The sequence below is a fragment of the Triticum aestivum genome, chromosome 7A (genome assembly GCF_018294505.1).
Source record: "Triticum aestivum cultivar Chinese Spring chromosome 7A, IWGSC CS RefSeq v2.1, whole genome shotgun sequence".
NCBI lineage: Eukaryota > Viridiplantae > Streptophyta > Magnoliopsida > Poales > Poaceae > Triticum > Triticum aestivum.
Window position 1 is genome coordinate 480,076,841 of NC_057812.1, and position 12,711 is coordinate 480,089,551.

Below are 12,711 nucleotides of genomic sequence, written 5' to 3' on the forward strand. Positions count from 1 at the left end.
ATTCTCCCCCACGATCTGATCGCAAGAACTTGATTTTCTTGTCACGTTGATTCTCAACCTCACTCTGAAATTCCTTGAACTTTTCAAAGGTCTCAGACTTGTGTTTCATTAAGTAGACATACCCATATCTACTCAAGTCATCAGTGAGGGTGAGAACATAATGATAGCCACTGTGAGCCTCAACACTCATTGGACCGCACACATCAGTATGTATGATTTCCAATAAGTTGGTTGCTCGCTCCATTGTTCCTGAGAACGGAGTCTTGGTAATTTTACCCATGAGGCATGGTTTGCACGTGTCAAATGATTCGTAATCAAGAGACTCTAAAAGTCCATCTGCATGGAGCTTCTTCATGCGTTTGACACCTATGTGACCAAGGCGACAGTGCCACAAGTATGTGGGACTATCATTATCAACCTTACATCTTTTGGTATTCACACTATGAATATGTGTAGCATTACGCTCGAGATTCATTAAGAATAAACCATTCACCATCGGAGCATGACCATAAAACATATCTCTCATATAAATAGAACAACCATTATTCTCGGATTTAAATGAGTAGCCATCTCGAATTAAACGAGATCCTGATACAATGTTCATGCTCAAAGCTGGCACTAAATAACAATTATTGAGGTTTAAAACTAATCCCGTAGGTAAATGTAGAGGCAGCGTGCCGACGGCGATCACATCGACCTTGGAACCATTCCCGACGCACATCGTCACCTCGTCCTTTGCCAGTCTCCGCTTATTCCACAGCTCCTGCTTTGAGTTACAAATGTGAGCAACCGCACCGGTATCAAATACCCAGGAGCTACTACGAGTACTGGTAAGGTACACATCAAGTACATGTATATCACATATACCTTTAGTGTTGCCGGCCTTCTTGTTCGCTAAGTATTTGGGGCAGTTCCGCTTCCAGTGACCACTTCCCTTGCAATAAAAACACTCCGTCTTGGGCTTGGGTCCATTCTTTGGCTTCTTCCCGGCAGCTTGCTTACCGGGCGTGGCAACTCCCTTACCATCCTTCTTGAAGTTCTTCTTACCCTTGCCTTTCTTGAACTTAGTGGTTTTATTCACCATCAACACTTGATGTTCCGTTTTGATTTCCACCTCTACTGATTTCAGCATTGAATACACCTCAGGAATGGTCTTTTCCATCCCCTGCATATTGAAGTTCATCACAAAGCTCTTGTAGCTCGGTGGAAGCGACTGAAGGATTCTGTCAATGACCGCGTCATCCGGGAGATTAACTCCTAGCTGAGTCAAGCGGTTATGCAACCTAGACATTTTGAGTATGTGCTCACTGACAGAACTATTTTCCTCCATCTTACAGCTGAAGAACTTGTCGGAGACTTCATATCTCTCGACCCGGGCATGAGCTTGGAAAACCATTTTCAGCTCTTCGAACATCTCATATGCTCCGTGTCTCTCAAAACGCTTTTGGAGCCCTGGTTCTAAGCTGTAAAGCATGCCGCACTGAACGAGGGAGTAATCATCGACACGTGGCTGCCAAGCGTTCATAATGTCTTGGTTCTCTGGGACAGGTGCGTTACCTAGCGGTGCTTCTAGGACATAATCTTTCTTGGCAGCTATGAGGATGATCCTCAGGTTCCGGACCCAGTCCGTATAGTTGCTGCCATCATCTTTCAGCTTGGTTTTCTCTAGGAACGTGTTGAAGTTGAGGACAATGTGGGCCATTTGATCTACAAGACATATTGTAAAGATTTTAGACTAAGTTCATGATAATTAAGTTCATCTAATCAAATTACTCAATGAACTCCCACTCAGATAGACATCCCTCCAGTCATCTAGGTGAAACATGATCTGAGTTAACTAGGCCGTGTCCGATCATCACGTGAGACGGACTAGCCAACATCGGTGAACATCTTCATGTTGATCGTATCTTCTATACGACTCATGCTCGACCTTTCGGTGTTCCGTGTTCCGAGGCCATGTCTGTACATGCTAGGCTCGTCAAGTCAACCTAAGTGTATTGCGTGTGTAAATCTGGCTTACACCCGTTGTATTCGAATGTTAGAATCTATCACACCCGATCATCACGTGGTGCTTCGAAACAACGAACCTTCGCAACGGTGCACAGTTAGGGGGAACACTTTCTTGAAATTATTACGAGGGATCATCTTATTTAAGCTACCGTCGTTCTAAGCAAATAAGATGTAAAACATGATAAACATCACATGCAATCAAATAGTGACATGATATGGCCAATATCATTTGCTCCTTTTGATCTCCATCTTCGGGGCTCCATGATCATCGTTGTCACCGGCATGACACCATGATCTCCATCATCATGATCTCCATCATCGTGTCTTCTTGAAGTTGTCGCGTCATCTATTACTTCTACTACTATGGATAACGCTTTAGCAATAAAGTAAAGTAATTACATGATGTTTATGTTGACACGCAGGTCATAAATAAATAAAGACAACTCCTATGGCTCCTGCCGGTTGTCATACTCATCGACATGCAAGTCATGATTCCTATTACAAGAACATGATCATCTCATACATCACATATATTATTCGTCACATCCTTTGGCCATATCACATCACAAAACACTTGCTGCAAAAACAAGCTAGATGTCCTCTAATTGTTGTTGCAAGTTTTTACGTGGCTGCTATAGGTTTCTAGCAAGAACGTTTCTTACCTACGCCAAAACCACAATGTGAATTGCCAATTTGTATTTACCCTTCATAAGGACCCTGTTCATCGAATCCGATCCGACTAAAGTGGGAGAGACAGACACCCGCCAGCCACCTTATGCAACTAGTGCATGTCAATCGGTGGAACCAGTCTCACGTAAGCGTACGTGTAAGGTCGGTCCGGGCCGCTTCATCCCACGATGCCGCAGAATCAAGATAAGACTAGTAACGGCAAGCAAATTGACAATATCGACGCCCACAACTTCTTTGTGTTCTACTCGTGCATAGTAACTACGCATAGACCTAGCTCATGATGCCACTGTTGGGTAACGTAGCAGAATTTTAAAATTTTCTACGCATCACCAAGATCAATCTATGGAGTCATCTAGCAACGAGGGAGAGAGGAGTGCATCTACATACCCTTGTAGATCGCGCGCGGAAGCGTTCAAGAGAATAGGGTTGATGGAGTCGTTGATGAAGATCCAGCAGCACGACGGCGTGGTGGTGGAAGCAACGGTGATCTCGGTAGGGCTTCGCCAAGCACAGGGAGACGGAGGAGTGTCACGGGAGGGAGAGGGAGAGGCCAGGGGCTTAGGTGCGGCTGTCCTCCCTCCCCCCACTATATATAGGGTGCCTAGGGGGGCGCCAGCCCTAGGAGATCCAATCTCCTAGGGGGCGGCGGCCAAGGGGTGCTGAGGGAGTCCTGGATTAGGGGGTGTTCGGATAGCCGAACTATACCTTCAGCCGGACTGCTGGACTATGAAGATACAAGATTGAAGACTCCGTCCCGTGTCCGGGAGGGACTTTCCTTGGCGTGGAAGGCAAGCTTGGCGATACGGGCGTTTAGATCTCCTACCATTGTAACCGACTCTATGTAACCCTAACCCTCTCCGGTGTCTATATAAACCGAAGGGTTTTAGTCCATAGGACAACATACACATCAACAATCATACCACAGGCTAGCTTCTAGGGTTTAGCCTCTCTGATCTCATGGTAGATCTACTCTTGTACTACCCATATCATCAATATTAATCAAGCAGGACATAGGGTTTTACCTCCATCGAGAGGGCCCGAACCTGGGTAAAACTTCGTGTCCCTTGCCTCCTGTTACCATCTGGCCTAGACGCACAGTTCGGGACCCCTACCCGAGATCCGCCGGTTTTGACACCGACAGGTGCCTTGCCCCCCAAGGCAAGGGTGGCGCCCCCACCCCTAGGGTTTCCAACCCTAGGCGCAGGGGGAGGCCCAAGGGGGGCGCACCAGCCCACTAGGGGCTGTTTCCCCTCCCACTTTAGCCCATGGGGCCCTCCGGGATAGGTGGCCCCACCCGGTGGACCCCCGGGACCCTTCCGGTGGTCCCGGTACAATACCGATTACCCCCGAAACTTTCCCGATGGCCGAAAATTGACTTCCTATATATGAATCTTCACCTCCGGATCATTCTGGAACTCCTCGTGACGTCCGGAATCTCATCTGGGACTTCGAACAACTTTCGGGTTACTGTATGCTAATATCTCAACAACCCTAGCGTCACCGAACCTTAAGTGTGTAGACCCTACGGGTTCGGGAGACATGCAGACATGACCGAGACGCCTCTCCGGTCAATAACTAACAGCGGGATCTGGATACCCATGTTGGCTCCCACATGCTCCATGATGATCTCACCGGATGAACCACGATGTCGAGGATTCAATCAATCTGTATACAATTCCCTTTGTCAATCGGTACGTTACTTGCCCGAGACTCGATCGTCGGTATCCCAATACCTAGTTCAATCTCGTTACCGGCAAGTCACTTTACTCGTGCCGTAATGCATGATCCCGTGATCAACCACTTGGTCACATTGAGCTCATTATGGTGATGCATTACCGAGTGGGCCCAGAGATACCTCTCCGTCATACGGAGTGACAAATCCCAGTCTCGATTCGTGCCAACCCAACAGACGCTTTCGGAGATACCTGTAATGTACCTTTATAGTCATCCAGTTACGATGTGACGTTTGGTACACCTAAGGCACTCCTAAGGTATCCGGGAGTTGCACACTCTCATGGTCTAAGGAAATGATACTTGACATTCGGAAAAGCTACAGCAAACGAACTACACGATCTTTGAGCTATGCTTAGGATTGGGTCTTGTCCATCACATCATTCTCCTAATGATGTGATCCCGTTATCAATGACATTCAATGTCCATAGTCAGGAAACCATGACTATCTTTTGATCAACGAGCTAGTCAACTAGAGGCTCACTAGGGACGTGTTGTGGTCTATGTATTCACACATGTATTACGATTTCTGGATAACACAATTATAGCATGAACAATAGACAATTATCATGAACAAAGAAATATAATAATAACCATTTTATTATTGCTGCTAGGGCATATTTCCAACAGATTCCACCATTCAAACATTCTTTCATAGAAAGAGTTGTACAGAAATGGAAGGGATACAAAGCTCAAACTCTCATTCATACTTAAAATAACTACTAGAAACAACTCTCAATCGTAACGATGGAAGAAACGGCGCCACTTTGCTCTGGTAGAAGGGTGAGGAGCGAGTACTGCCTGTGCCCTAGCCCACCTGATGATCTTCCGTGAGATCTTGCGCCTGCCGCCGGGGACAAGAACTATGAACTCATCTGGGTTGTACTTCTCCAATATCTTGTCTGCCAGCCTCCTCTTGAACTCCAGCTCCCAAGCTGATGGGTTGGGCACCGCACGGCGAGCCCTTTGCCTCCTCACATCCACTGCCTCCATTGCCTCCTCTTCCTCATCTGTCACCTCCCCAAGCTCTGGATCCATCTAGGGTTTCTACAGGTGGGCTGTGGCGGCTGGGTTCTGGACAGAGAGAACGGTGGGTGGAGGAGGCTATTTATGAGCAGTGGAGAGGCTATTTACTAGGCCTAGGTTTGTAAACATAACTGGGCCAAAAAGCCCAGGTACAAAGCACTAATAAACACACTTCAACTAGCTTATAAAGATTAAAAAAACACATAGCATAGTCCAGCAGTGCTTATCACTGACTCCATAACATAGCATAAGAGGTTCAAATACAGGCAGAACATTCATTACAACATACTTCATAACTTAGCATTAAAGGTTCTCGCAGCATACACTATAGTTCTTAACATTGGCATAGACATAGACTTGATTAACTTCACATTCCCCAAAATGTACACCACATATCTTCACATCAGATTGTTAGGCCACATACTTATAAAGGCCTTAGATGTACTTCACCATCTGCAGAACACACTTCAAGAATCAAGGATGGCCTTTATTTTCTCAAGTTTCTCCTTGCTTGCATGCCCATCATTCAGCAGCTCATTCACCACATGCTCAAGCTTGGCCTTCTCTATCTTAAGCAAATCTCTCTCCTGTTCAACCTCCTTCATTGCCTTCCCGGTGTTCTTGATAATGTCGGCTTGACTCTGTAAAACGCACCTCTGTTCCGTGGCAAGTTTGAGCTTCTCCATCTGAACCTCCAACCTAGCACTCTCTTCTACCTCTTTCTTCTTCTTCTCCAATTCTTCCTCCTCGACTGCCTTCTGGTAATCCATGTGGTCTACCCTACCATCCTGCCAATCAAACATCTTGGATACATCTTGGACGAGCTTTGTGTACTCAATGCACATCTCGTCATTTCCAGTCCTAAGCTTGGCCAAATGCTTCTCATACTTCTGCTTGTCAATTACCCTGCCACAATTCTGTTCATGGAACATGTCCCACAACCTGGACAAGCAATTCTGAAGAATTGGATGCCAGGGCTAGTCAACCCACTCAGTAACACCACAGTTAACACCTTCACTCTGCATTTGAAAATTGAAATAGACATCACTAAGTGCACTCAATTTCATAATAACAAATCATATCAGACTAAGAAACTGAAGGTGAGGCTTAATTAAACTGAATATGTTGTTTAATATAACTCAAACTATAACTGAAACCCAACCTGCTTGTACATGTTCATTCACAGATATATGCTTCCTATACAAAAGCATATTCTATACCTTAATACAAGGCATATTTCAGTTCATCCTTAAAAATACAGTGTAGGTTCAGAAGAGCAACTTGTCAACATAATACTGTGTGGGTTCAGAACAACAACTTGTCATCCTTGTAAATACATGAGTGGGTTCAGAAGAAAATGTTTCCAATTAAGGTACTATACCTGCTGCACTAGACAACCATAGAAACGCCTTCTAGTTAAGGTTCCTTCAAATGCCACACACTTAATTGGCCTCATGTGGTGCATCATGCAGGTGGGTTCAGAAAGCTCCCGCTGGCCACATAAAAGAGGCTCCACGGTGGTGTCAGGGATCTCCTGCATGAACACATCAACAAAATCACCTTAGCCCACAGAACCAGACATAGATTGAAAATTAATTCCCCAACCCAACAAGAACCCTAACCCTAGTTTTGAAGCATACATAAACCTAGCTCAAACAGCAACCATAACCCTGCCTACTAAATAACAGTAACCAAAGCTTACCCTAGCTCACCAAGATGAACCCTAACCTAATCTAGCTCCTAGATGAACCCTAACCCTAGCTTAGCAGATCAAAAAACTTACCCAAAGAGCCATGTCCATGCTTGTGATGTCGCACTCATCCTCTGAGTTCGTATCCCCGTCATTCCAGGAAGGCATGGAAGCGGTGGAGCTTCCACTGTGCAAGTCGCCGCCGGCGTTGAAGAGCAAAGAGGAGAGTGAGAGTGAGAGCAGAGAGATGAGTGCGGGCAGGGGAGCAGAGTGAGAGAGAGGGAGACGACTTAATGAGCGAGCGAGCGGGTGCGGTCTGACCGCACCGGTTGGTCGGAGTAACGGCCGTTAACGGCCTCACCGTCAAGCGTGGCGCTGCCGTGGCCTGACAGGCGGGCCCGGACCGTTACGGTTTAAAATGCTAGCAACTGGCAATTTGGGTTTTTTGAGACAACTGACGAGAAAAGTGGTAGGTATCAGTCACAAACAAAAATGTGATGGTTTTTTTTGGAACCCTAGCATGAAAAGTGATAGTTTTATGCTATTCACTCCTGGAAACTAGTCCTGGCGCCATCTCCGAGCGTGATTTTTGGGCAGGCATAGAATAGTTGCACGTCAGTACTGTAACAGGGCACCTGGGATCCTTTGCAAGGTTGATGAATGACGTCGCAGACAAACCATGACCATCTTACCCTAAGGGCTCTGCCAAAACATTTTAGATCTTTTAGCACCTGAACCTCCAAACTTCTTGGGCATACAAACTTTGCTCCAGCTAACCAGACATTTGCCGCCGTGAGCCTCCTCCTCGCTAAACCAGAGAAAGTTTCTTCGTATTTATCAATCTTCTTAATGGCCCAAGCACTCAGAAACGAATTGGTAAGGAAATAAGCAGCAGTCGCAGTTAAATACAGCTGACCATCACCAATCTTCCTGGCCTGGCCATGAACTTCCTCTCCATGGTTTCAGTTTTCCAGATCAGAGCTCCTAAAAATCAGTCGACTGAGACTTCGCGCAGCTCAGCGTTTTTGTCTCAATTCAGCCTGTTAAAACCTGCGTCTGGCCTGTTTTTCTTTCCCGTTTCGTTGTTTGGTCTGTGGGTTCCTATATAGCGCATACCACGCCGGCGAGCAAGGTAGCGCGTACCCCCCCCCACCTCGCGCGCTGTTGTTTTATGGGCTAGCCCATTTTGGGGTTTCAGCCCCAACCAGTTTTGGGAAGGTTCTAGAACCTTCCCCGAACTGGGTTTTTCTGTTTTCTTTCCTTTTTTTCTTTTCCTTTTTCCTTTTTCCTTTTTTTCTTTTTCTTTTTCTGTTTTCTTCTCATTTTTTCTTTACTTTTATGTTTTCATTTTTATTCTTGTTTTTCAATTTCTGAAAATCTATTAATTCGTGGTTTATTTTTAAAATCGTATTTTTTTGGAATGATCAACATTTTTTCCAAAATTGTGGTTTTATTTTTACTAATTCTTTACTATTAAATCATGAACATTTTTTTAAAATTTGAACATTTTTTAAAACTCATGAATATTTTTATTAAATTTGTGAACATTTTTTTAATTTGTGAAACATTCTCTTAAGTCATGCACATGTTTTTCAACTCATGATTATTTTTTTGAAATAATGAACATTATAAAACTAAAGATTATCTTTTCGAAATCATGAACTTTTTTTCAAATTCGTGAACATTTTTAGAATCAGCGAACATTTTTTTTGAATCGTGAACATGTTTTTCAAATTCGTGAACATTTTTCGAATTAGTGAACATTTTTTTGAATCGTGAACTGTTTTTCCGAATTAGTGAAGATTTTTTGAATTAGCAAACAATTTTTTGAATCGTGAATTTTTTAAAAATTATGAACATTTTTTAAGTTTGTTAACATTTTTTACAAATTCGTGAACAACTTTTGAATTCCAGAGCATTTTTCTGTAATCATGAATATTTTTTTGAAATCATGATAGTTTTATTAAAATTAGCAACTTTTTTGATATCCCAAATTATTGAAAAAAAGGAAAAACATGTGAAGATTTTTGTTGTTAGCTTTTTGTTCCTTTTCTTTTCTTTTGTAAACTTTTACAATTGAAGAGAGAGACAGAAGGGGAAGTTTTTTTTTTGAAATGGTAACCACATGTTTTAATATTTGTCAAAGTTACGACACATGCAGTCCCTGACGAGACAAAGAGAGGACAGAAGTCCAAGTGCATTTGCATAAAACACCCTGAGATGAGATAAATTACAATCACAGCCTTGGAGGTGCTTGTGCACATTACTGGCCGTGACTTAGGAAGGGGAAGGGGTCTTGTCACATACACTCCACTCTGCGTACTCTCTTTGAAGCATGGGTGGTTTTCCTTATGTGCAAGTGACTGTCCCGTTTTACTTGAAAATTTCTGCTTTTTTGTTGTTGCCTAATTTATGTGTTACTTCACTTCTACTTTTTATTTTTTCTTCTTCATAATTTTATGCATCTACTAAAATATATCATCTATCATTGCTTCTTTATTCTTGTTTTTGCTGTTCACTTATTCTTTTCTTCTTTTTATTGTCTAGTTGCACTATCTTTTTCAATGTGAAACGTGCATTAAGCAAATTTCCAATAAGTTAATATTTTTGTTTTGTACCATTTTTTATGTAACTTTTTAATGTTTTAGTGTCCCGGTTTCACATTTCTAGCGCCACGATTGCCCAAAATATATTTTTTGTATATAATGAGGCAAAGTAACGCATGGCCCAAAATATATTTTTTGTATATAATGAGGCAAAGTAACGCATGGCTGGTTGGGCATGTGATTTGTTTGCTGCACTTGCTAAAGGGCTGCATTTTTGTGCCTTTTTTTGCGTCTGTTTGTTTCTGTGTAGGGGGTTTGTATACGGTCGGTCTTTTTGTGTGATTTTTCTTTTTCTTTTCACTTTAACTTTCAACGACAAAGTGTTCGACTGAGTGGCCACATCTTATTTGTTCTATAATGTGTCCTTTCTTTTTCCCTCAAGCACACCTGTCCGACTTCTCTTCGTTCTTAAACTATGCTTGTGTTTTTTCTCTTTTAATTAACTCTCAACTCTTTATGTTTAATTTTGTCGTTTCTTTAATCAAACTACCAGTTACATGTATTCATCCAAGATCCATGATCCATGGCTTGGGTATTAATCCAAGATCCATGATCCATGATATATGTATTCATCCAAGATCCATGATCCATGGGTTGGGGGCACCGGGACACCAGGCACGGGTATTAATCCAAGATCCATGGCTTTGGCTACTCATCGACATATGTATTCGGTTCTACAAGGCAGTTCCAACTTCCAATGTGTCGATCATTCACCACTCTAGGTCAGCGCCCACTTTACAATATCCCATGAGTTCTCCCTAAATACAGTGAGCGGTGGTTTGACCACTTCGGCCCGATTTGTGGAACCATGCGGCATGGAAACATGAGTTGCCGTTCCTCCGATGTCACCTCGTCATAAACTAGCCCCGCAAAAATGGTCCTCGTGTTAGTGGCCTCACTTGGCATCCAGCGAACACGCTCATCACGCATTGTCGGCATAGACCGCAATACATGCCTCGCAAAGGTTCATTCATATTATGCTGCAACCATGCTCACATCTTGCGCATGTGGGTGTCGTTCCCCTCTTTAGAGGCGTCACTACGGTGTGTCAGCATCTTCCCCCTTCTTTATTGGACAGTTGTCTCCGAGCGAAAGCCTACGTCTTGGACCGGCAATGGCCGCGTCTGGGCATCGTTCCTTTGTTGGGAGCATCATGTGTGGAGACATGGCTTGAAGGTTATGTGGTGCGGTTGTTCGGTGTGTGTTGCTTGTCCGAGTAGAGGTTCGTTGGCGCAATGTATGTCGATGCCGGTGACTCCAAGACGATGGCTTACTCTAGACCAACCGAGTCCCGCCACCCACTCGCCATGTCCCGTCGGCATTCAAGGGTGGTTGATGCATTGGCAAGGGAAGTCCGGTTGAAATTGTTGCTATTCAGGGTGATTGGCCTTGGTAGAGACGCGGCTTTGATGTTCTCGTTGTGTTTGTAATGTGTGCGGTGACTTTTTTTCGAATTAGGTTGGGTGTGATGTTTGCACTGCACTTTGTTGTTCGCAGCGATAGGTAACCTTTTATAATTCTTCTCTGTCTTCTGTCAAAATATAGTACTCCGTACGTCTTTGGCATACTCTCTCGGAAAAAAAAAGAGACAGAGAGCACGCGTCCACTCAAGGAAAGAAAAAACAAGACGCAGCGCGCGCATGCACGAGCACGAACAGAAGACCCGGCCAACGCAAGCTCTGAAACCTCTCTTGTCTCCTGGTCTTGCATGCACGATCACAGGTACACTCCTCTCCTACAAAAGTGGCGATCTGCGAGTGTGCCTCCGACCACTAGCTACCACCTGCCTGTCTGTCTCGATCTGCCCTACACCAATCGCCATGAAACATCCTCTCATTGGTTTCTTCACCAGCTAGCTAGAATCACAAGACCTCGATCGACCGAGTTGGCCGGCCGCCTGAAGGAACCAACCGATCGATGGGCAAGACGAGCACCGTGTCGTCGTGGCTGTGCTGCCCGTGCCGGTGCCTCTTCTGCGGCCTGCTGAGCTGCATCTTCAGCGTCCTCGCCACCATCCTCGTCATCGCTGGCGTCGTCGTGCTCGCCCTCTATCTCCTCTTCCGACCGCACCTCATCCAAGCTACCGTCGCGTCCGCCGACCTCAACGACTTCACCCTCACGCCGAGCACCTGGATCCTCCGCTACAACCTCTCTGTCGCGCTCTCCGTCCGCAACCCTAACTCCCGGATCGCCATCCACTACCAGTCCGTCGTCGCCGAGGCCTACTACCAGGGCACCCGCGCCGACCTCCCGGACTTCTACCAGGACACCGGCGAGACCACCGTCCTGCCGCTGGCCTTCGCTGGCGATCACCCGCTCGAGGGCGGGGTCGCCGCCGCGGGGTTCCGCAAGGAGGCCATCGACCACGCCTCCTTCTCAGTCGACATCAAGCTCAGCGCCAAGATGAAGCTCAAGGTGTGGGCCTTCAGGGTGCCGGGGCCAAAGCCCAGGGTTGACTGCCCTCTCAACATCCACCGACGGAACGCCTCCGCACCCGCCGCCGACGGCCCGCAGGAGTTCCACCCCGTCGAATGCCGCGTCTGGTTCTGATTGATTCAGGCGATTCAGATTGCCAGTTGATTACATGTTGTTAGTAGTTAATTAAATCTGTAGTAGTTAGATCTGAATATAGTCTACCATTCTCCCATGCATCTTGGTTAATTAATCACCTTTGTTGACAATTGAGCATGTTTCCCTGATCGCTTAATCTGTAGTAAGTATAAATTTGGATCGCTTTCATAAAAAATGATCTCTTCACCATGTCCTCGCTCATAATACGTATATAGTTATATGCAGAGTAATAGTTAATTAATTGATTGTTTGATCTGTTCCCTCCAAATGGACATCCATTTGTAGTTGTATAAGTTGTAAGTACGTACTACTACAATACGTATGTACATAGGTACTGGATGCAATAGAAGTGTATACACATTTTCTTCTTCCAAGCCGACGCTCTTT

The 12,711-nt window shown here is 44.9% G+C and overlaps 1 protein-coding gene across 1 annotated transcript; it reads left to right on the forward strand.

The window, feature by feature from the left end:
- Window positions 1-11,500: 11,500 nt before the first annotated feature.
- LOC123154319 (NDR1/HIN1-like protein 3) lies at window positions 11,501-12,510 on the forward strand. Its single transcript, XM_044573078.1, has one exon. The coding sequence runs from the start codon at window positions 11,671-11,673 to the stop codon at window positions 12,301-12,303; it is 633 nt and encodes a 210-aa protein (XP_044429013.1). The 5' UTR covers window positions 11,501-11,670; the 3' UTR covers window positions 12,304-12,510.
- Window positions 12,511-12,711: the final 201 nt, after the last annotated feature.

Bases quoted from the DNA above. Each gene is read 5' to 3' on its own strand.
- LOC123154319 (XM_044573078.1), top strand. From the start codon at position 11,671: ATGGGCAAGACGAGCACCGTGTCGTCGTGGCTGTGCTGCCCGTGCCGG.